This window comes from Saccopteryx leptura, chromosome 1, assembly GCF_036850995.1.
Source record: "Saccopteryx leptura isolate mSacLep1 chromosome 1, mSacLep1_pri_phased_curated, whole genome shotgun sequence".
Lineage (NCBI taxonomy): Eukaryota > Metazoa > Chordata > Mammalia > Chiroptera > Emballonuridae > Saccopteryx > Saccopteryx leptura.
In genome coordinates, this window is record NC_089503.1 from 215,649,845 (window position 1) to 215,675,367 (window position 25,523).

The 25,523-nt window shown below is 36.4% G+C and overlaps 1 protein-coding gene across 1 annotated transcript in view; it reads right to left on the bottom strand.

The window, feature by feature from the left end:
- The window catches only part of TTC29 (tetratricopeptide repeat domain 29), a 118,934-nt gene extending 94,208 nt beyond the window's left edge, over positions 1 to 24,726 (bottom strand). Inside the window, exons 1-3 of the mRNA XM_066360919.1 lie at positions 24,647 to 24,726; positions 18,226 to 18,323; positions 16,318 to 16,401 (exon numbers count right to left, since the gene is read on the bottom strand). Of these exons, the coding sequence (XP_066217016.1) occupies positions 16,318 to 16,401; positions 18,226 to 18,317 (176 nt within the window). The 5' untranslated portion in view covers positions 18,318 to 18,323; positions 24,647 to 24,726. The remainder of the gene's footprint in view (positions 1 to 16,317; positions 16,402 to 18,225; positions 18,324 to 24,646) is intronic.
- Positions 24,727 to 25,523: the final 797 nt, after the last annotated feature.

Below are 25,523 nucleotides of genomic sequence, written 5' to 3' on the forward strand. Positions count from 1 at the left end.
CTTGGAAATAATCTTAATTTTTATATTGAGTCATAATTATTGTAAAAATCTGAATAAGTAACAATTTTGTTATGGTCTGCAACCTAATGTAATAAGAATAAACATAAGAAAAAGAAAAAAAACAAAAACTAAGCTTTATACTACATGGCTGCAAACAATGGACTACAAATATGTTTAAACATGACCGTGTTAGTTCATCACCTCTATATTTTTGTCTAAATTAGTATTTATAATTTTTTTTTTACAAAATGCTTATTTTATTTACTTTAGAGAGAGAAAGGGAGAGAGCAGGAGAGTGACAGGAACTTCTGTTCCTGTATTTGCCCTGACCAGGGATTGAACCAGCAACCTCTGCACTTCAGGACAATACTTTAACCAACCAAGCTATCTGTCCAGGGCAAAACTCCATACAATATGTCACTGTTTTATTTTATTTACTTATTTATTTTTAAATATAATTCAGTGATTGATCTCCAAATTTAAAAAAAATCTTTTAGGACAATTTGTCTGAAATAGTATTTTTTTTTTCATTTAGTTCTTCATCTTTACATCTTTATAAATAAAAGAACTATCAATTTTCTATATAAATTGACTGAAGCATCAAACTTTTAATAAAAATGTAAAGCTGGATAATATAAAGACAAAACTTAGTAAAAACAACAAGTTGCATTAAAAAGAAAACTTCAGCTCACTGTGCTCTTTTTTTACTAAAGTATGTCATACATTTTATCTTTGCAAGAGTTTGATGAGTTTTGCAAGTAAAATTCTGTTTCCTCTACACTTGCTAATAGACATGAGAATCTGTAGTTTGCACCTTCCCATTAAAAATGTATTGTATTTTTTTGAAATTATTCACCCCGCCTTTTATCCAGATCATGTCTTTGAAAGGAGGAAGTAGATAATAAATGGAATAATTCATGATTTCCCATTAAATATGAAACTTTCTTTTGCAGAGTTTAGAAAATGAAGTTCTACATAATGTACAAAAGTTGATGAGAACTTTTTTAACCTTTTCAAGAAAAACCTTTCCTATTAAACAACCACATGAAGAGCTTTCTTTGGAGAAAGTAAACTGATCAATTCTTTACATCTATAGCTTTATCACATACATTCTAATTCTGCTCCTTCCAAACATATTTCCTTGTAATATTTTCCTTATTCAAATGATGGCAAGAAAAATAGCATGCATGAGGCCATACATGTGACAAGTATCTAATAAAAATAAAACTGGCTTAAATTACAAAGAGAAAATTATGTAAATTAAAAATAAAAACAAAACATTATTTATGCTCTTTTCAGGAACGTAATGGATCATGATATATGAGTAAATAACAAAACCTGCAGTTATAGTTCTCTTATTATGATGTTTCTTTTGCTATGGTGATGATATTGTCATGAGAAAAAATATACACCTTTATAAACTTATCTTTACAAACTATTCATTGGTACTCTGTTAAACTTTCATGGATAAAATAAAATAAAAACTAAATCAAATAATTTTAGGCTCATTCCAGCTCTATCATTTTATATTTCTTGGAAAAGAAATCTGTAGTAAATTTAACTGAAGAGAAATGTCAAGTTCTGACTATTTTAGGGCAATAAGTGACTCTTATCTTTGGATTTTTAAGTTTATATTTTATTTTACACTTAGTAAAAATTAAACTAATAAACACAAAAACAACTCAATAATTCTGATGCTTTGGTTAAACAGTCTTTGTATATAAATATCTTATTTTCCTGAATGTTGTATTAAATTTATTGCAGCTATCTCAAACATTTAGAAAATGCCTACTTGTAACTAAGAGCATACAGTACATCAGATCAAATATGTGCATCAGTAAGAATATTGTAAGAAGTACAGGAAATATTTGTGAGAAGATAAAAGAGCCTCACATTCTAAATTTTAGGAAATAGTGAAAAATAGGTATATGTAGGATTATAACTATCTTGAGACAAAGAACATGTCATTTGTTTCTTTCGTATTTTCATATAATAGTGCAAATGTCAACAAAAAGGAAGCTTGTAAACATGATTAATACAAAACAAAATAGAATTCATAAAAAAATTAAAGGGACATATGAATATCAGTGATTCATAAATATATTAATTTTCTGAGAAATATAGCAGTTAGAAAACAATACACTTAATCACATAGCTTCAAGATAAACATTTCAGGATAAAGAGAAATTTATTGTAATGCTTTTCCCTTCCAGAAGACTACAAATAAAGTAGAGGTTAAAAGTTTTGAGTAACAATTGTCAAGCTTGACTGAAATAACAGGGTCAATCTAATTACTAGATCCTGATAAATATAGAACTGTCTACCAAGTTAATAGAGAATATATATTTATTTTACAAAAATACAAGAAATATTTGTAAAGACTGACCATGTACTGGACACACTAGAAATTTCATTAACTGATATCATATTTGGCACATTTACTGAGCACAAAAAAAATTCACCTCTTTTTTTTTTTTTTTTTAAAAAGGCCACAAAAAAGTATTTACCTGAAAATTTACAAATGTATTGCTAGTTTAATCTTTGACTAAAGAGAAAACCACCATAGTAATGTTCATGTATTTAGAGCAGAAAATATAAAAACTAAATATCAATTCTGGGGGAAGAAGTCATCATGGTACTCAAAATAAAATTTATAATTTAAATGTGTTTGTTAGAAAACAAGAACTGGGACAAGTGAAAGAAGCTAGCTTTCAATTCAGGAAGCTGGAAAAAAAATCCTAAGGAAATAAACAAAGATATGAAGTCAAAGAAAGCACAGGGAAGAATATATAAAGGTAAATGAATAATGAATAAACAAGAACTGAAAAGTTGACCCATAAAACTGAAGAACTGGTTATGTGAAAAGACAAACCTTTGTATAATCAAGAAAAGAACAGGCAAGCTACCAAAATATATAGTACCAGGTATGAAAAAGCAAATATAGCTTCTAAGTACAATAATAGTAATGGCTAATTTTTATTGTATGTTTACAATGTGTTCTCAATATTTCACATGTATTATTTTATTTAAACTTTACAACATTTTTTATGATAGGAATTATTTTTATTTTACATATGAGGAAAATGGCACAAAAAGTTTAACAAATCAAAGATCATACCCCTTGTGAACTGTGGAGCTGAAATTTCAATGTCAGCAGTCTAATTCTAGAGTCTATGTTATTAGCCACCACCATCTTCATGCTAACTCCAAGACACAGAATATTTCTATAGATATAGAAGAGATTTAAACATTAGAAAATATCATGCTAACCTCCATCATAACAAATATAAAAGTCTAAATTAAATTAGTACTAACTAAAAAAAATCAAATTAATCATCAAGATAGGCTAGAAAAGATTTAGAAGACCAATTATAATATAAAATCTCTCTTTCCTCTCATCCTTCTCTCACCAAAGGAGCAAAACTTTGGTTTTACAATGGAGTATTAACCAAACTTTCAATAAGTAAGAAATCCTTATCTTATTCAAAATGTTCTGCAACATATAAAAAAATGAAAAATTCTTTAGTTCATCTTACAAAATCCCAGAAGTACTACAGCAAAAGAACAGAAAATTATGGATCAACGCTATTATAGTTTAGATGCAAAAATCCCCCCATACCCACCAACCATTAAAAGAATTCATAGCAAACTAAAATCATACTGAAGAAATAAGGTTTATCCCAAAATTCTAAAATGGTTCAAAATTAGAAAATTTAGTAACTTTATGATATTCTCAGTAGATGCTTAGAATTATTGAGTAAAGTTTCAAATTAATTCATAATTAGGATAAGTAGAAACTAAAAAATGAATTATCTTGTAAATGTGTTATTTATTAAAAACCTATAGCACAAGCTTTATTTTTCTTTTGTGATATATCAGAATTATTACATTAAAGCCAAGGATATGAAGGGATCCCTACTCCCACTGCTATTACTTAACACCATTAACTGTTAACTGGAGGTTCTTGTTAATGCAGGACTCAATATTTTGATTCCAATTCTCCTAAAATAACATAAATACAAGGCAATCTCATTAAAAACTTATTATTTTTTTACCTCTTCACAAGATAATTCTAAAATTCATATGAAACAATTAATGAACAAGAAAAATCCAATTGTTTGGAACAAAAAAACTGTCTGCCATATAGATAAATATATTTTAACTGTAGTAATAAAATGAATTGTGGCATTGATAGAAGAAAAGGCAAATAATCAATAAAACATACACACACACACAAAAAATTGGCATTTAATAAAAGTAGCATCCCAAGGAGAAAGTCTTGGGACAATTGACCTATTTGCAAATATAGGTGGTTTTAGTTTTTAATAGTGTTTATATTACTATTTTATATAACATATATAGATTGATAATTTGTTACATTACCTATCTACATTTAATAGAACATTTAAACACTTGAATTTCAATTTTCTGATCATCTCCTTAACCTTTACACAGTGTATGTGATATGTATATATTACTAAGATTTTTCACTAAGATATTTCAGGTGCTTAATCACATTATTTGTTCAAGCAACTCTGTAGACATTTATTTTGGACTTCTGAGTAAGGTACTTTCTTAGATCCCATAGCCTCCTCTTTCTTGAATTCTGTTTTCTTCCTTCTAGAGTCTAACAATTTGGGGAAGGGATGAAAAGTCCAGAAATACTGTGTAGGAAGAGATGTTCCTCAGTCCTCATATTATCAGAAAGTATTTTTAATTCTGCTCTCAGTTTTGATTAATAGTTTATCTGGGAGTAGAATTCTAAGTTAAAATAATAGTTTTTGTATATTTTGAATACATTCATCTTTTTTCTTCTACAACCCAGTACTGTTACTGCTACCATTGATGGTAATCTGATCTTTATTTCTTAATTTTTTTTTTAAATTTTTTTTTTTTTGTGGCAGAGAGACAGAGTCAGAGAGAGGGACAGATAGGGACAGACAGACAGGAAGGGAGAGAGATGAGAAGCATCAATCATCAGTTTTTCATTGCGACACTGTAGTTGTTCATTGATTGCTTTCTCATATGTGCCTTGACTGCAGGCCTACAGCAGACCGAGTAACCCCTTGCTCAAGCCAGCGATCTTGGGTCCAAGCTGGTGAGTTTTGCTCAAACCAGATGAGCCTGCGCTCAAGCTGGCGACCTCAGGGTCTCGAACCTGGGTCCTTCCACTTCCCAGTCCGATACTCTATCCACTGCACCACCGCCTGGTCAGGCTGATCTTTATTTCTTGATGATAACCTTGTCCCTAAGTGGATTTTCAGGGTATTTGGGGGGGGGGGGTGCCTTTCCTTTCTGGTTATTTTGGTAGTCTTTTCCCAGCCCAAATATCTGTGGTTTCTTTCTAAGATATCTATGTTTATATCTATGTTCATGGCTATCACTATGGCTATCACTATAGCGATCTAGCTATTATCATTCATTCTCTCTATTTTCTCTTCATTTTTTTTCTTGGGTAAACACTGACCCCTGGACTGATGTTCTGTAGCTCAGACCTTTTCGAATATTTTTTCTTCCTTCTTGTTTTTATTCCATGTATTGAGAGATATCCTTGTTTTTCTCTTCCATCCCTTCTTCTGAATTTAAAGAAATGGAATTATTCAAAAATAAGACAAATATTGCAGAATTTTTAAAATTAATTCCATTTCTTTAAATTATTCATAGCATCAGGTACATCTTGGAAGATTTTCTATAACATCTGTAAAAAACTAAGTGGAAATCTTAAAAGTTCTTTCCCTATAGAAACTATATTTTAGCTAGGTTGAGGGTTCTCTTTGTTCCTATTATTTTTCTTTTGTATTGTGATATATTCTTAAATATCAGGGGAGAATATTTGGGGTTTTTTTTCATCATAATAAAGTTCTAGATTTCTTATCATAGGTCGTGTTCCTGGATTTCCTCTGTTTGTCGGCTCCATTCTGAGGAGTGTGGGTCCCTTGCTGCCGAAAGGAAAGAATGTTGCATGGTTACACCAGCTTCGCTGACAGGAGCTCGGGCCAATTGTTACTATTCTTTAACATTTTTCTTTAAAGTGATCTTCAGAATATATTCATTCTAAGAGCAAGGAAGAGATAGTGTACATAATGTTCTTTTTGTGTGTTTAGAAAAAGACATTTTGTGTACTATTTTTGCAGACCTACACATTATGTAATATTTTGTGTTTACAAAAGATTGAGGCTTCTCTAAACAGAGGTTTTCCTACTTGCTCTCTCTATTTTTTATTTAGTTTTATTTATTTATTCTCTAAGATTTTTTGCATCACTGTTCATGAGAGATATTATTCCATGGTTTTCCTTTTATGTAACTGCTACCAGGTAATTATAGTCTCATAGAATAAGTCTGAACCAAATTGAAATTATTTCTTCATTTGTTAGGCGGAATTCACCAATTTAGCCATAAGGGCCTGGAATTTTCTTTGTGTGAAGTTTTCAAACTACTACTTCAATGTTTTCAACAAATGTAACCTACTGTTTATCTATTTTTACTTAAGTGAACTTGGCAGTGTCTTTCAATAAATTTAGCCATTTCACATAAGTTATCAGCATTATGCTTCCCCCCTAATTAGCATTATTATATTTGTATAATCTATACTGATGTGTCTTCTCATTTCTGAAATTGGTATATTGTTCTCTCTCTTTCTCCTTTTGATCAGTCTGGCTCAACATTGATCAACTTCATTGATCTTTTAGAGGACCAGTTTTGTTTCATTGATTTTCTCCATTGTTTTTCTGTTCTCAGCTCTCACGTCACGATTCCTCTCTCTCTGCTATCCTGCAGTTTAAATAGTTTTCATTTTCTAGTTTTTTTTATGAAAGCATAGTGCACTGATTTTAGACATTTCTATTTTTCTAATATAAACCTTTTAATGATATAAACTTCCCTTCAGCACTACTTTAGCTGTATCCCATAAATTTTGATACACCATATTTATTCTTTCATTCAGTTTATAATGTTTTCTAATTTGCCTTGTGATTTTTTTCTTTCATTCATGGTTTATTTAGAAGTATGTTGTCTAGTTTCCAAATCAGTGAGAGTTTTTCAGAGATCCTCCTGCTATTATTTGCAATTTAATTTCATTGTTGTACAAGAAAATAATTTGTAGAGTCTAAATCCTTTTATGTATATTGAAGTTCATTTTATGGCTCAGTCTATCATCTCCTTTGACAAATGTTCCACATACACTTAAAAATAATGTACGTTCGGATGTTGTGGAATGTTGGTGGAATGTTCTGCAAGTGCCAATTATTTGAGTTGATCAATGATATTGATCAAGTCTTCAATAGTTTTATTGATTTTTCTGTAATTTATTGAGAGCGGTATTAGAATCTCCAATTATATAATTATGGACTTCCTTGTTTCTACTTTTATATCAGTTTTTGTTTTATGTATTTTGAAGTTCTGTCATTAGGAACACAAACCTTTAGGAGTATGTCTCTCTGAGGAACCAATTCTTTTTATCATCATGAAATGTCACTTTTTCCAACTGCTTTTAATATTCCAACTACTTTCTGAAAACATATGTCTGAAAATCTTGGAATTTTTCTTCTCTTCTTTCTCATAATGTTAAAACTTTATTATCTTTTGTACTTCTATGTAGTCATTTCAATATAGGAAGAAAATGTTTGGTCATTCATTTTTATCTTTATCTTAAAGTGAAAAAACCCTTCAACTAAACTTTCAGACAACTCCCTGTTCAGTAATATATTTTTGAGTTCTCTGATTATAGGATAAGAGATTGTTCATCAGGGATTTTATGGAAGTCTGAATCAGGATTATAGAATGCTGGGTCTTCATGAGGCGAACCCAGAGGGTTCCCACTGTAGTAATGGGAATTACAGAGGAGTCTGGAAATCTGATCTCTGATGCATATCTGATCCACTTTCTGTCTGGTTATGCATTCCTTCCTCTCTATGAATAATTTTTTTCCTATCTCATTGCTTCTGCTTATTTATAACATTAGGTTGCCCTGGTCAAATTACTTAATCTCTCCATGTCTTGGTCTCAGGGAGTAATAACTCTTCACAGGATCATTATAAGGATCTCTTAAAACAGACCAGCTCACAGTATTCATTAATATGCATATATTACCAGTTCCTATCTTGCCTGAAATAAAATTTTGCTAAGAGACGTAATATGTATAAAGATAAATATCTATTTTATTGTTCATTAGGTATGCAAAGCTGGATTATTTTGCTCCATTTTTCTTCTATAATGTCATGTGATAATTTTCTTTTGGAATTTATTGACAGGAAAAAGCTTGTTTCTCTTGAGGAACTGAGGTTTCATTTCATCAAGCAATGAGAAATGTCTAGTCCATTACATCTCCCTTTTTGCCCCATCTGCCCAGAATTTCAGAGTGAAACATCATGTTTCTTCAGCAGAACTATATTAACTTTAGTGGGAAGTGTATTTATATACCCCTCCTCTATTTGCCTTTCATTTTCTGTTCATAATCTGACAGCTGTGGAATATCAAACCTCAACTTTAAGTCTCTTCAATCCTTCCTCAAAAGAAAGGTAGCAAGCAATACTCCGTTATTTTCTGTAAGTCAGCAGAATCTTAAAAGAGAATCAAGCACAATCTCTGCTCACAAGGGTCTCTTAAGTCTTGAGCAGAATCCTTGCCTTATGGCAATTCATGTTAAGAGAAACATTTTACATTTCAAGTCAGTAAATGTACACATATAGTTCACATCAGTATATATGAAATAAAGGTTCAAAACCACTAATCCTCAAAACGTTCTCATCTCTTGATAAATATTAACTCAATTAACTCTCAAAACAATGAGTCAAGCCCGATTATTATTATCCCTACTATTTTTTCAGATAGGAAAAGTGAGACACAGAAAGGTTAAGTAACTTGGCCCCAATCAGCCAGCACTGGTAAGTGTGAAGTGGAAGCGCAGGGGGTCTGGTTTTAGAACTCAGGCTACATTTCATTACAACTGGCAGCCTTCCAGCATTTAGCCTTACCCTGTGCAAAGCACTCTTTTCTGTTCTATTTTGCTAGTCTCCTTTTCAATTTTTAAATTCTGATCGTGATCCCCAAACAGATGGATCATAAGCACTACCCACTAAATGGGTCACATTTTGTAGTTTGTTAAATGTAAATTAAGAAGGAAAAAAAACCCCCACACAAACATGATTGTCAGTGGCTATTAAGATTGTTCAAGCAGGAGCTCTGAACTCTACCATGTGGCCGAGGATGAATTCAAGGAGACCTCTCAGAGCAAGAAACAGGCTGAGGCTGTAAGATAGAAGTATATCAAGTACACAGGAGTGGGGGAAGGAGAAGGGCATTTCACAGGGCATACGTACTAGGCTCTGAAGGGATAAATGCTCACCACTCATTGATCTCAACACCTGTTGTTGTAAAGTACCTTAATTGCATGAGTTATGTAGAGACACCAAGGCAGGATACAGAAGAATTTTTAAGAGGAGATTTATTAATAAGCTGGCTGCATATGGCTTACACGGGGTATAGCTGACCCAAATCTTGTAGCCTTGAATATAGCTCTGAGGCTAGTTATATACACTTGATCACATACAGGTTGGGGGAGAAAGGAGGGGGCTTACATGATGTCAGAGGATAAGTGTTTGTAAATCACCCATAAAGGAGAAAGAAAGGGGAGAGGAAAGGGCTACTTAAATCTTTCTTCCTTCTCCTACATTCCTGGCTATTTACCTCCTTCCTCACAGGTGTGGGAAGAGGGGGATCCAAGTCTCCTTCCTCCTTCCATTCAAAGCCTAGTACAAAAATCTCTCTATTTACAATATCACAGCCCTTCCTAAGCATGAATGCGATCAGCCACCTTGAGCTGGTGTAAATCATACACAAGTATAAAAATCATATTTACAAAATCTCTCTGAATGCTTGGCCTAAATCATAAAATGCCTTTTAAGCCTCTAGTAAAAAGGGGTTTCTTATCTCAGAACATAATACATCCTTGTAAGCCAGGAAGCTCCCACTTTCTTCTCCCTCCATTCTCCACAGAAAGGAGGGGGCAAGAAACCTAACCCTTCCTTCTAAAATATTAATATTAGTTTTGCAATTTTTTGGTACCTTATCACACTGTGAGCCAAGTATGAGTACTAAAGACGCACACGTGAGCAAAGCCACCACGGCTCCATCCCGCTTGATGCTGAGAATCTAGTAGAGGATGTAAAGTAGCAATGATGATGCAATGCTGTCAGTGCCATGATGGGGGCATTCTGGGTGTCACAGATCTCTGGGAAGGTTTTATTACAGGTATAATGCTAGCCTTTTCAGGTATAATACTTTTCTCTTTTCCTAACTTTATCCTGAATAAATATCTTCACCTTGCTACATATACTTTGAGTGCCTGGCTATTGTGCAAATCCGGGTGTTAAAATTGCTTATAACAAGTACATCTATAGTCTGTAAAAGCACCTTTGGAAGATAATTTTGAAACAAATTTAACTGGAAATGCTGAGGTCGCTGGTTCGAAACCCCGGGCTTGCCTGGTCAAGGCACATATGGGAGTTGATGCTTCCAGCTCCTCCCCCTTTCTTTCTCTCCCTCTCTCTCTCCTCTCTAAAAAAAAATTAATAAATTTATTTAAAAAAAAAAAAAAAGAAACAAATTCAAGATAGAAACTTAAGACTGGCAAAAGGCTAATTTACTTTGAGTACATACAATACAATTCCAAGTGAGGCAGTAGAAAAAGGGTTTAAAAGATATAAAAATAAATGGTTCTTTGTTTCTTTACAACCCAAATTCTTTGATGTGGGAACTGGTGGTTCTATCTGCCACTGTAGTGACAAAGTGACACTCAGCGAACATCAACTGATGATGCTGAAAGCTATTCTGAAAAAATTTGAACCAACTCTATCCTTCCATGTAGCAGAACTTGATATCTGAAGCAGAAAACAATATTGAGCAGATTAGCATTCCTTCTCCCTTGATGATTTTGTTCATTTGGATCCTCATTACGTCGCTAAAGCTGAAAAAACTGCCCCCTAGAAATTTTTATTTGAATCTATAAATAACACTTTTATTACTTAGCTACTCAAAGCAATTATGGTAATAAGTAATACTGTAGGTCCTTTAAATAAAAAACAATAATGCATTCTGATAATACAGAATTTTTAAGAAGTAGAGAAACATAATGTGTCCTTTGGTTAAAGATCAGTTAAATACTATTAATGAACTTATTTGAAAACATTATCTAAGAAAAGTCAAATTATCAGTGTCAAATATACACACAATATGTTTGAAAAACGTACCTATTAGGTGTAGCAATAATCAGGTCACTTAAAAGTAATAAAGTATACTGAAACTGCTTGGGTAAATGTGGATGATAAAAACCCAGAAACCCTTTGTTTTGTAACGAGTTTATCCATTTTAAAATAAACTAAACCCCCATTAGGTGGATATGGCCTTTCCAGGAAAAACTACTTTAGCTTGCCCTGCTCAGTAACTCGTTTATATATTATTATACTCCTACTTGGATACATGAAAGACTTTTGAGAAGTTAAACTTTCTTATTTTGACAGTCAAACCTGCTTACATGTAACACTGAACTAAAAATGTTATAACCAGCCCTGGCCGGTTGGCTCAGCGGTAGAGCGTCAGCCTAGCGTGCGGAGGACCTGGGTTCGATTCCCGGCCAGGGCACACAGGAGAAGCGCCCATTTGCTTCTCCACCCCTCCGCCGCGCTTTCCTCTCTGTCTCTCTCTTCCCCTCCCGCAGCCAAGGCTCCATTGGAGCAAAGATGGCCCGGGCGCTGGGGATGGCTCTGTGGCCTCTGCCTCAGGCGCTAGAGTGGCTCTGGTCGCAACATGGCGACGCCCAGGATGGGCAGAGCATCGCCTCCTGGTGGGCAGAGCGTCGCCCCTGGTGGGCGTGCCAGGTGGATCCCGGTCGGGCACATGCGGGAGTCTGTCTGACTGTCTCTCCCTGTTTCCAGCTTCAGAAAAATGAAAAAAATAAAAAATAAATAAAAAAAAATAAAAATGTTATAACCAAAGAATATTCATAGCAGGATACCTGCTATTGTTAATCTCCCATTTATTCTTTCACTCATTCATTTATTTAACGTCACATTCCTGAAGTCTGACCATGTGCCACGCCCTGTTTAGGCCCTGGCTATGGAGCAGCATGCACACCCAGACCAACTCCTGTTCCTTGAGAGTATCCATTCTTCTAGGGATGAGACAGTTGACATATAACTCCCCATGCAAAATGGGGACCACGTTCTATCAGAAATAGGTCCAGTTAATTTGAGTGGGAGAACACATGGGTGGAGAAAAGGCTACTAGATTACAAAGTCAGGGAATGGCAGACAAGGAGCGTCAGCAGCAACACATGAGAGTAGTGAGTAGTGGGAGGAATGGGAGCTAAGCTCAGGGAGGCCAGCCAAGTCCGAACCGTGCACAGCTTTAGCCATGATGAAGAGTGGAGAGATTATTGTAAGAACAATGGGAAGCTCGAGAGTTTTACACAGGGGAGTGTCATGATCTATTTTTTTTTTCAAAAGATCACCCAAAAGGCCGAATCTCAGCAGAGTTAAAAGGGATAGAAGAAGAGAAATTAGGAGACTATTTTAGTGACCTGGGCAAGAGATTATGGTGGCTATAGAATGAAGAGAAGTAGATTAAGACAGGCCATATTTTGGAGTTACAGCTGCTAAAACATACTGATGTATTAGACAGGGGAGGGTAATAAAGGCAAAGTGAAACTCAAAGTTGTCTTGATGTCACTTACTGGATTGGGGACAGATTGTGGGAGAATTATTTGGTGGGGAGTGAAGGGCAGTAGGAATAAAGCAAAAGTCCAGTTTGGGGCCACATTAACCTTGAAATGTCTATTGAAAATCCAAATAAATACGTCAAGGAGGCAGTTGAATATAAAAATTTGGAGCTCCTTGGAGTTGTGAGGGCTGGATTTATAAATCTGATAGTTTTCAGGTTACTGCTAATAATGGAAGTTATAGGAGCAGATCTGGGTAGAGAGTGTAGCCAGATAAAAGGCCCTGAGACCCAGCCATAGGACACCCCACCACTAAGAGTTTGAAAAGAGGAAGCCAGCCAGCAAAGGGGACTGAGGCAGCACAGTCAGTGTGGGGCAAAACCATAGACTATGGCATCCTGGAAACCACAAATGGAGAATGTTCAACTCCATTAAATGCTGTGAAGATATCAAGCAAGATGAGGACAAAAACGCGACCATCAGGTGTGGTAAGAATGGAGGATATTGGTTACCCTAAACAGAATGATTTTAGTGAGCTCTGGGGTTGGAGTTCTATTAGGAGTCACTTGAGACAAGAACAGGATGTGACAATACTGAGATAGTGCTTCTGGCTGCTGGGAAGGGTAGAGAAAAATGGGGTAGAATCTGGAGGTGGATAGGAAGTAAAGGGAAATAACAGCGTAGATATAAATGTGAATAAGATTGATCCCATGAAAAAGGAGAAATTGATGATATATATCGTATTCCCCCATGTATAAGACGCACTCTTTTTTGAAAAATTTAGGGTCTAAAAACTGAGTGTGTCTTATACAGTGGTTGTAGATTTTTTTTTTTACTTACATTTAAGAAGAGTGGTATTTCCAATGCCATAGATGGAACTGAGGATGAGGCACTATATGAAGACAATGATTTGTCATCAGACACAGATGAGGACAAACTAATGGATGGGAGTTTTGAAAGTGATGAAGAATTATATGAATCTTATGATGAATAAAGCTTGAGTTCAATAACATTAAGTAATACATTTTTTTTTTCAGATTTCAGGCCCCTAAATTAAGGTGCTTCTTATATATGGGAGCGTCTTACACATGAGGAAATATGGTAGAAGAAAAACATGTTTAACTGTAGGAGAAAGTTTTAGAACAAGAAGGATGCTTAGAACAAGTATCCAGCACACAAGTAGAGACATCATCCTTGGACAGGAACAGGAACCCTACCCACTGCACTAGGGTGAAAATCACAGAGCATGAGCTTACATAAAAGTGAGCTAGCACACTTTAAGTAGACAATGAGAGGTTATTTTGGGACGAGACAAAGAGTACATATACATTATGCAATACCAAAGCTAGTGTACATCAATTTTATGAGTAATAATGGTAACATCTATTACCATCTTAGAGAAGATTAAGGCAGTATAAAGAGAAATTTGAGGGTATGTCTTAGATATTGCTTCTGCCTGATTGAAAATTTGATTCATCAATTTCTTCCCATTGCATCCTTGTACACTGAAGATCTGCAATATACCAGTTTGAGCATTTTATAATGCTACCAGGCAGGGAGCCAAACTCAAAGTCAGTCTGCCTTGGCAAGCTCCATCCTATGGCCTTAGTCCTCTCTGATTTCCTCTAGATGTCCAGGCTGCACTTCACAGTATAATCAGCATTCACTAATTCTGAATTTGTTTCCAGCTCGTAGAGCTTACTGTCTCAAATAGAGACAAAGATTGGGCCGTGTATTTTACAATAAAATATTATTGCTGCTCTCAATGTGAAAAAACTAGTATTAGATATAAAGTAGTACTTAATAAATGCTTGTTGACCAACGTATCTTTTCAGAGTTGAATGGCTAGTAAAAAGTTTTATTCAGCAATTCCTTGGCTAAAGGAATATGTATAATTTCTCATGGTACCTGTTGTGTATTGCTGGAAGATGCTGAAAACATTCATCAATTTTCTTCTTTACAATGCTATTCAATCAGTTTGTCTAGGGTAAAGTCTAGAATGTGTATCAATGAAAAGCATACTACTGAGCTAAATACATGCTATCTTCCTACTACAGTTTTCATCCACTTTCTCAGAGAAAAGATTTTGGTCTAAAAAAGTCTTCAAGTGCAGGAAGCTTTGAGAATAACGCAGTACTAAGGACTGAGATTACCCAGGGCTACTTGTTTTCTGTAACATAACATGAATTTGAAATCAATTTGATAAGCTCCTTAGTGAAAAAAATATTAAGAGAATACTCATCAGTATAGCCTATTTTGCATTGTCTTATATCAAAGTTTTCCTTAGTACAGACTGAAAGCTTAGCAGATTTTAAGTATATGGATTTCTAGCTTGTTCAATTATATGAAGAATAAGTTTAATTCCAAATTCAAGTCCTAATTTTTAATCCAGTTACAACTCTTCCAATGTTCTTATATTTAAATCAGAATGCAAGTATCACTTATATGTATTTTTCTTTTAAGCAGTGAATTGTATCATCAGATATTATTGACCTTTAATGTTGTCCAACAGGTTACCAGGGAGAGTTAACAAATGAACAATCAGACTCACATTTAACCACAGGTCTCCCATACTGCAGGTGGCCCTGATACAGCCCCAAGGAAGGCAGTGATTACAGTTACTGTAAAATTGTGTCACTCTATGGAATAAAGTGTCTACGGACCAAATGAACTCTTCCCTTTTCCTGTGGTATATGCAAATTGACAAAATAATATCTGATACAATAAAATATATCAAGAGACTTAGAATTTCAGACTGTGAAAACTTATACAAAAAATACCATTAGGAATACTTTTTCAACGGGCTGCTATGGTAGGAGATGATACTAATAGAATCTTTTAAAAGCATTTTTTCATAAAACATGTTAATCTAATCATTTCATGAACTCCATAGGATGTGTGTGCATGTATAAGATTTCCATTTTTCAATGCTTACATCTGAAGATCCAATATCAAGGTCACCAAATCTATAGGTAAGACACATATACCTGTTCAGCTATTATTTTAGTTTCCTATTTATTTCTCACTAACCTACATGAATTTTTATACTGTTCTTCTTGCACCACAAATTAGGTTCTAACTAGTGGTAAAATAGCAAAGTTTACATTGTTGATTTGAAAAATAAATCCAGACAATTTTGAATTATTTTAAAATTAACCAATAGGCTATCATTCATTAATACTTTTTTTGTGGGTTCCTGGTAGGGTTAGGGGAAGATATATTAGTAAGGGATTTTTAAAAAATGAGCAAGAAAAAAAAAAGATATATAAATCTTTCTCTTAAATGTTTTTTCTCCTGCACGGAGGCAACACAACTTAAAATGGGGTCAAGAAGCAATGAACGGCACAGGCTTAACTAAAATCCCCTACAAATGCGATAGTATAATATCTTGGTAAATATGAGAATTCTGAGAGCCATAAAATTAAAGACTTTGATATGAGTAAGATCAATAGATATGACTTATCACTATTTAATATGAGCTTTAATTTTTAAATGCCATGTTCCAATGAAAAGGTGTGCCGCACAGTAAAATTGAAATTTCAATAAAGAATCAAGACAAAAGAAACAAACTTTATATTAAAGTACCTTTAAGAGGTTATACTTACGCAGCAACCTCCTCTTTTGACAATCCTTTGAAATTCACCTCCATGTAATGATCTATGTCATCTTTTTCTTTGATCAATTGAGACCTGAATGAAATGGAAAGCAATAATAAAGCACTGCCTTATTAAGTAGGAAAGCTACCAAACATAAATGCCACCACGAGAACAGAAATATTCAGGGCATATTACCATACATAATAAACGTTCTGCACTAGCTGTAGAGTTGGGAGTATTGATTGATAATTTCTAAATTTTAATTTTCTCGAATGGAAAAAGACAGGGAAGAATATTAAACCTAAACCCAGTGTGTAAACAAATAAAACACCAAACACATTAAAATAATCTGCATTTTTTAGTAAATGGAGTTTTTTCTCAAATCTCATAAAGCTTCCATTTTACTCATGCGGTTTCACACTACAGAAGTCTCATCCTGCTTGGCACATAACCTTGAACAAATACCTATTTGGAAATAAATGTGTAAACTTGATTTATTCTAAACATTAATATAAATTTGCTTTGAATTGCTGTTTGAATGTGTTTAAATCATACATAAAACTCAAATTATTATTAAAAGTTCAAGGTGTAAAGTGATTTTAAGAAGATTACTGAGAAATATATTACACGTGAAGTGTGTTTATTCTTTACACTGCCTGGCACCTTTGAAAATAAGCAGCTTATTAATATCCAAAAACCATGGCATATGCAACAGAACAAGTATATGTTTTTATGCAGAAATAATGGAGAATGTTGATACAAAACTTTGCCATCAATGGTTATTATAGAAGTGTTTTTCTTCAACATGAAGACAAAGTTTTCTTTAAAATACATTTTATTTTAGAGGTCTGAGATTGGCTGAGTTATTGCTCATACTGGAAAGACAATGTAATCTCAATCATTAAAAAAAAGCTAGAAAGAATAATCTTGTGCAGACTTTGTTAAATACTTCACATTGTTCAAATGTAAAATATGTATGTCAGTGGTAATATATTGTTATACTTCAATTAAAAATACTTATCCAGGAATTATGCATCTATTGAAAAATTAAGTTTTTGAAAAGAAAAATTTGATGTGCTATTACTTAAAAAAATGTTTATGTAGTCTAGCTAAATGTATTTATTTGGTCCATGGGCTTTGGTATTTCCCAGAAATACTAAAAATGAGGTATGATTTTTCTTTTTTTCAGAACAAAGTAGTCTCATAATACTTTGATCATTATCCCTGGCAGGAATTGAAAAGTATCTATATAAAGCAAATAATCAAACCAAAGTTTGCAAATTATTTGTATTGATAAATACTACGTGCATTACTAAACATCAATACAGTTACATATGAAATTATTAAATAATGCAATCTTGGTTAATATTCATAATCATGACAAAATGCACCAAGCTCTCTGTCTTGCAGTTTCTTGGCCACAACTCCAGGAGCTCGGCCGCCCCACAGAAGCATTAAGATGGTGCATCTGCGGCCCTGCGGTCATTTCAGGAGCTGAACCGTGCCTGCCAGTCTACCTGACAGTGAGACCATGTCCTCTTTCTTCTGGAACACAGTTCTGGACTCGGGACCTTGTGGATTCGAAGCCACACGCTGTTCATGCCTACAGCTTCTGCTTCCTGCTCTCCACACGTTTGTTTTTTAAGTGTATCTCCAAAGCTTTATGGGAACCATGATATAATTGGAGTAAGATATAAAATGATCAAATAAGCACTAGCATGCTAAATAAATATATTCTTAATATTTAAACGAAGTTCAGCAAGCCTTTTGAACTTTTGAAACTCCAAATTTGAATATTCTGAATATAATAATATACTTTTGCCTTGAAACCATTTGTTTCCTGAGACTCACTGCTGACATTTCTTACTGTAACAAATTTATCTGTAGAAAAAGAAATGAAAAGCAGGGGTCACGTACCTTGGGATTGTTCTGGAGGAGCATGGCAGCTTCTGTCGGGCTAAGGCTGTGAGCTTTGAGCGTGCCATGGGCAGGGGGGGCAGGGTCGTCATTTCGGACTACAAAAAAGAAACAACCCAGAAATGGTATTTTAAAGAATAAATCTTTCGAAGAATATTTTAACACATTGTTAGATCCACAGTCTGTCATCTGAGCAGAGAACGCCTGTGTGAGCAGAGCTCTCGCTCTGTTATTCAGGACTGATACTCAGTGAGTGAATTCCTCACCTTGTTTCTCTCATTATTTTTTCTACTAGCTGCCTTTTGGGCAATTTATTACTTGTCTGCATCTCCACCAGGAAGGAGAAAATATGATAAATGAATTGAAAATTCAGTCAATCAGGAGTGCTGGTATGAGTTTTGTTAAGAGACATGATTGCAATTAAAAAGTAAAAGACTGTTAGGACAGTTACAGATTTTGAATGTTCATGCTTTGCTTTCCTGTTATAATCAATAATTGAAAATTGCTCATAGTTTGCCGTTTTCCAAAAAACGTTATCATTCACAAATAAAGGCTTTCCCTTAGAAGTGATAGATGCCAAGAATAATTCTCACCGAGGAGACAGCTGCCATGAGAGATGCACAGCGACGACAGTGTAACAAATCACTTCAAAACGCAGTGGTTTAGAAAAGATGAACTCAAACAGCAATCATGTTATTATCTTTCACACTTTTTGTGGGTCATAAATTAGGATAGGGCACAATGGATTGGCTTTTCTCTATACAATGGCAGGAGCCTCTGGTCGGAAGACTTGGAAGGCTGGGGGTAACTCAATGGGGGGAAGCAGGAATCATCTGTCAGTGACTTCACTCAGATATCTGATAGTTGACGCTAACTACTAGCTGGGACCTCAACTGGGGTCTCTGCTAGAATACACACATGTGGCCTCCTCCTGTGGCTTGGGCTTCCTCACAGCATGGTAGCCCTAGACTTCCTACTTGGCAGTTTAGGGATCCAAAGGCAAGTATCCCAAAGAAAAGCCCGGTGGAAGCTGTATCCCTTTTAAGGGCCTGGCCTTGGAAGTGACATAGTATCATTTCTGCTGTCCAGATTCAAAACTAGTGAACAAATATCCTAAGCTAGTGATCCACCTATTGATGAGAGAGCATCAGAGTCTCATTGAAAGAAAGGGTATGAGACGGAAGATCTTTCTGGGGCCATCTTTGGGAAGCGCAGCGTGTCACAGTGAAGAGGGAAAGTGCGTAATAATAGAGGGTCTATAAAACCAAGTTATTGAAACTTGACAAAGCAAGAAGTGCGGAGATATGTCAGTGGACACTGAATAGAAAGACAGCCAAAGGCCAGGGCCTCCATCCACCAGCATTATGTCCATTAGTTTTTCCCTCTACCCTCAGCCCCACCAAGCAACAGGAAGGTTTGTTTTTGGTTTTAAATTATTTACCACCAGCATTTACTACCTGTGTGACTGAGGGTAAGTCACCAGCAATCTAGGTCTTGAATATATTCAACATATTGCCACTACTTGATGCCAGATACTGTTCTAGGCAGTGAACAAAATGACAAAGATCTCTGACCTCAAGAACTTACATTATAGGAGTGGATGTGAGAGAAAAGCAGGCAATACACAAATAAACAAAATATATAGGGGATGTAGAGCTAAAAATAAAGCAAGGGACTAAAAGGAACCCAAATGTTCACCAGTAGCAAAGAGACAAACTTGTGTTCAGACGTTACAGGGTCTTGAAAGTTACTGTGAAAACTGACTTTCACTCTGACTGAGGTGAGAATCCATTGGGAGATTTTGAGCAGGGGAGTGACATGATCTGACTTCCTCCTTTTAAGGATCACTATGGCTTCTCTATTAAACTTGGACTGTGGGTGGCCCTGGCCGGTTGGCTCAGTGGTAGAGCATCGGCCTGGCGCGCAGGAGTCCCGGGTTCGATTCCCAGCCAGGGCACACAGGAGAAGCGCCCATCTGCTTCTCCACCCCTCCCCCTCTCCTTCCTCTCTGTCTCTTTCTTCCCCTCTCGCAGCCAAGGCTCCACTGGAGCAAAGTTTGCCTGGGCGCTGGGGATGGCTCTGTGGCCTCTGCCTCAGGCACTAGAATGGCTCTGATTGCGGCAGAGCTATGCCCCAAGATGGGCAGAGCATCGCCCCCTGGTGGGCATGCCGGGTGGATCCTGGTAGGGCGCATGCGGGAGTCTGTCTGACTGCCTCCCCATTTCCAGCTTCGGAAAAATACAAAAACAAACAAAAACAATAAACTTGGACTGTGGGGGGAAAGGGGCAGACAGTAGAGAGGCCAGCTGATGGCTGGCTGCAGAATCTGGGTGACAGAGGATGGGTGTTTAGAAGAGGACCTGGGATAGAGTCACCTGTGGATGGCTGAGACACAGTATTTTAATATTGTTCTGTGCTACAAAGCCATAGCAAGAGTAGGGGTGTGTGTGTGGGGGGACAAAAAGACAAGAAAAAATCTTTTGAAATTCAATGTAGCAATACATAGTCTTACGTTCTGAAGATGGATTACTACCCTGGCCTGAAAATAATTTCTCACATAACTAAAGAGAAAATTCTCATGTAGATCACTGTCTTATTTTAGATATACTACTATACTAATAAAAAAAAAAGAATCCTAAATTATCCAGATTATCAGGGCATGAAATGATCCATGAAAATTAATGAACAGCCATTTTTGTATAGTTGTAGTTTTAAAGCACACAGTTTGAACAGCGTATGTTAGTCCTTTTCCCCAGAACAAACATTAGAAGCATATTATACTTCAAAAATTCATAATATAGTGACCTGATTCTTTTACAATTAAAAAAATCATTTTTCTGATTAGAGATTACATTAACTAGTTGAGTTACTTGGATAACCAGAACTTACTAAATGGCAACGTTAGGGAGAACATGTGGTAAGAAATTATGACTAACATAGGGTTAGACCTCATGTACAGCTTTGAAGGGACATCCAAGGCTCCCTGGACCCACCTCCAATGTGCCCATTTCATAGAAACTGTGAAAACTCTATGTTCAGAGTCTACTAAAGTTACAGAGCAATCCTGGACCGTCTCAGTTTCTTCACCCTGATCTGTCTGTCCCTAGTGGATTCTGAAAGGGAAAGAAGAAAACAAGGATTGTTCTTGCTTCAGTTGGGGCATTCCATCCTCTAGGAATTAAGACTGTTTTGAGAGCCTCGTTTCATTACCAAGGGCATTGGGGCAGCAGTGACCACTGCATAACTGTTGCTTTAAAATGAGGAAATAGCGCTTGTCTTTTCCCCAGATACTAGGAAGACAAGGCTACTTATAAACAGTGGCACCAGGCCCCAGAAGCTCTGATCCAGCCAGTGCATCCCATCATGATGTCTATTTGCGTCCCCTCCCCAAATTGGGCTACCAGTGTGTGATATAAATTGACCCTTTTTGATGTTTACTTGGGTTTGGTTATTTTTGCTAGGAAATAGGAACATCGGATGAAATCAAATGCAAATGTTATACACATGGAGGAACATGTCTTCTTTGTCACACAGATCAACTGTGATTTTTTATCCCCCTCCAAACTTGAGTCAAGGTTTTCTACCATTAAAGTTTCAGCTGCCAGTTCCTTCATTTTGCTCTCCTCTGATCTGAGAACATTAGCAGCAGGAGCGCCTTTACTCTTAAATTTAGTTTAATGTAAGTATTGCAAGCCCTGCTGGCAAGCCTCAAGGCACAAACTCTGAATGGGGGGTGATCAGAGCTGAATGATAAAGTGGAAAAAAGTTATTAACTGCATATTGGGAAAAATATCCCTCAAGCAATCTATGCTGGAAAGTTTAAGGTAAGAGTTCGGCTGGAAGTTAAGCAGGCTCCCTCTCTCGTCTAAACCCCACATCCTACCTTGCCTATGCCTGTTGGAAAAGGTTTTTTTTTTCATAATACATGGCTACATAAAGGGTAATTTGTATTCCACAATAGACAATGTGTGTGCTGAAATTTTGCATATTTAATATTTGAAATGCATCAAATGTTTTTAAAGGGATCTTGTAACTAATTATTTTCTCATCTAAGTAATTACTATCTCTTTTATAAGTTCAGTCTTGCCCAGCCTGCGGTGGCGCAGTGGATAAAGCAGCAGTCTGGAATGCTGAGGTCGCTGGTTTGAAATCCTGGGCTTGCCCGGTTAGGACACACACAAGAAGAAACTACTACAAGTTGATGCTTCCTGCTTCTCTCCCTTCTTTCTCTCTCTCTCTCTCCTCTCCCTAAAATCAATAAATAAAATCTTCAAAAAAAAATAAGTTCAGCCTTATTCATGCTGAATTAGAAAGCAGTTGTACTCTAGCATATCAAAGCACTCAAAGAAAAAATAAGTGAGAAAAAATACCGCAAGCATGCTTTGGAGCCTGTTATTTCAGGATTAAATTATACCTGTAGAATGAAGAAAGCCTTCTGCTCTTTGTCAAAATGAATTGTATCATTTGCCTAGTGTTGGCTAGTGTTCCCAACTCCTAGGTGATCTCTCATAAAGGATGGGACTAACCAAGGCCTGAAGCAGAAATGGAACATGTCCTTAACAACAGTACTTCATCAAGGTTCTCTGAGCTCCAGACCACAGACCAAATCACACAAGATGGGGCAAGGGCAGGAAGGGCAATGGTTCCGATTCAGGTGAGTAAGGGAGAAGGAGAATGAGAGGTGTTTCTCTGGCTGGTCCAGAGCAAGCTTAGTCCCAGGAGCAGAGGGTGAAGTGTCTGTTAGGAGGACCTGGAGGCAGCCCCCCAGTGTCAGCAAGCAGGCGGTGCTGCATGTGGCACCATGGGGGGGCGCCGAGACAAAGATCAAAAGGCTGCCTGAAGCCATTCCACTGTTGGTATTCAGAAGAGATTTGGTGGATTCTTTGATCTGCTGGTTGGTTCTTGTATCTGTTGTATTTAGTCTCTAAATTTGGCCCCCACATGCAAAGACAAATGAGAATGGAGAAACACGGGATGAAAGGGTTGAGAGTGCTGGGTCAGGCTGAATGTGTCCCACGGTGTGAGTTTAAATCTCTGGCCCCCAAGTAAAATTCTTCAAAGAGTAACCCTCTTGCCCACTATCCCAGGAGATACCCTCATCAGCAAACACAAAGGAAGGGGAGGCCTAGCGTTGTGTAGGCAGTCCACTTGGGGAGTGACTACGTCCGAGGCTGACCACTGTCTCCAGAATTCAGTCACTTCGGCGTAAAAGCTGAGATGATAAAGCCAACAAACCATAACAAGCAAATGTATTATCTGTCATCAAGAAAATTCAAAATAAATATGATTTTACTATGAACAAAATCATCTATAAGAATTAGAATTTTTCAGACTACCATTACAAGCTCTCTTACTACAAAAGTTAAAACTACAAAAGATATATAACTAAGCTCCTGAAAAAGAATTTTTTAAAAATTCACATAAATATGTTTAAAGAGTCACTAAATGTTTATCCCGCATATCATAATTTTTGAATATTTCTAGCACTTCATAGTATGTAATTGAGCAAGTTGTTAAATAAAATAGATTTCCTATACATTTTCTACCAACTGATATTTATTGATAGTTAAATCAAAATATAAATCAGAAAAAGTTTTTGAGGACAGGCCATGATTCACTTGACTTGCATTTGTAGATTACTGCTTAAGGTCTTTCCAAATTTACAAATTGTAGTCTGAAAATCAGAAAGTAAAGAACAACAAAAGAGAGAAGAAAGTTTAAAATTAGTTGGTAGAATAACTTCTTTCCCCGCCACATATCATGGAGTAAGAGTTATTCAGACAACAAATATGAAAAATCACTATGTGTTTGGAGGAACTTAAAAAAAAAAAAAATATATATATATATATATATATATATATATATATATATAGACACTATGGGAGAAATTAATCACTAACTCAATGAATGCCAATACACCTGAAATATGTATACGTATTGATATGCAGGGTGGGGCAAAGATAGGTTTACAGTTGTTTTATGGAAAACAATACAATAATTAATAAGTAATAATACAAGAATAAACTCTGTGTTTTGCGTATTCACAACTGTAAACCTACTTTCTCCCTAGCCTGTATTCTAACACAAATGTGGCATTAGGGATAATTTGATCTTTTAAATTTAGGAGAGATTAAGTTATCTTTACCCAAACCAGGGCATTTCAGTTCCCTTTCTGCTCCCGCCTTGTTGTAAACAGGTCTAAGAATGTACTCCTACGTCAGTTTATTTTTCTACTGCCCTCCCAAGGTCAGGTGCGGTGGGGAGCGAGGGCCTCAGCCGAGGCAGCTCGGGACCGGACGAGTGCACAGACTGACGAGGAAGGTCTGCGGGGGTCAGGAAAGGCACTGCCCGAAGGACAGCAGCCCGCCCTGCCTCGGAGCTGTGCCAAGTCCTGCCCAAGCCACGTCCCTGCGTCACGAACCTCTGAGGACTGGCCCTGGGGAACAACTCTGGTTTTCCGTTCCTCCGAAGTTATGTGCCCCACCAGTGGCAGGTGCTGGCAGCCTTGCTTGGCTGCTCCCACTTCTCGCGGGGTTGCCAAGACCTGGGACAGCCAGCGCTTCGGGCAGTAGATGCGGGAGAGTCTCCAGGGATACAGAGGGGGCGGGGCGAGGCGGGTGGGGGTGGGATTAGGTTGAATGAGGCTCCGGATTGGGGCAGCTTGCAAACCCATTGGGCACGGGGGCGGGGCCTGGTGGGGGCGGGGCCTACTGAGAACTGAGTGGGACCTCTCTAGACCTAGCAGGTTTTTCAAACAAGACTGCTTTTAAAAGTTAGACCGCTTTCCGAAATCAGTTCACCTTACCCAAGGGCCTGGAATTTGCCGCCCTGAATAATTTCCTTCATGGCACTGTATTCTCAATATTTCGTGACATTTCTCTGTTATCCACAGGATGGGAAAACACTCAACTTTGCATTCGTGACCCCCATGACCTGATGCCACTTTATCCAGCTAGATAGCTCATTCATTCTCCTCAGGCTCAGCCTCTGTTGCAGTCAGAACCATATTTCCCTTTCTGTCTTCAGAAAAATAATCTAACTTTGAGTTTTGTGGCTAGCTAAAAACTAGTTTTCTTTATAGAATCTCATGCGTCATATGGATATATGTGTGTGTATGTATATGTATATATGTATGTATCTATATATATATAATTTTTTTACTTGATACTCAGGATTTTATATTTACACTAATTAATGTTACTCTGCTAGTCTCAGCCATCATTCCAGACCATCTCTCACATGCAAGTGTAAGGAAGCACACTTCCTTGCTCATTCTCTAATATATGCAGAGGACAAGA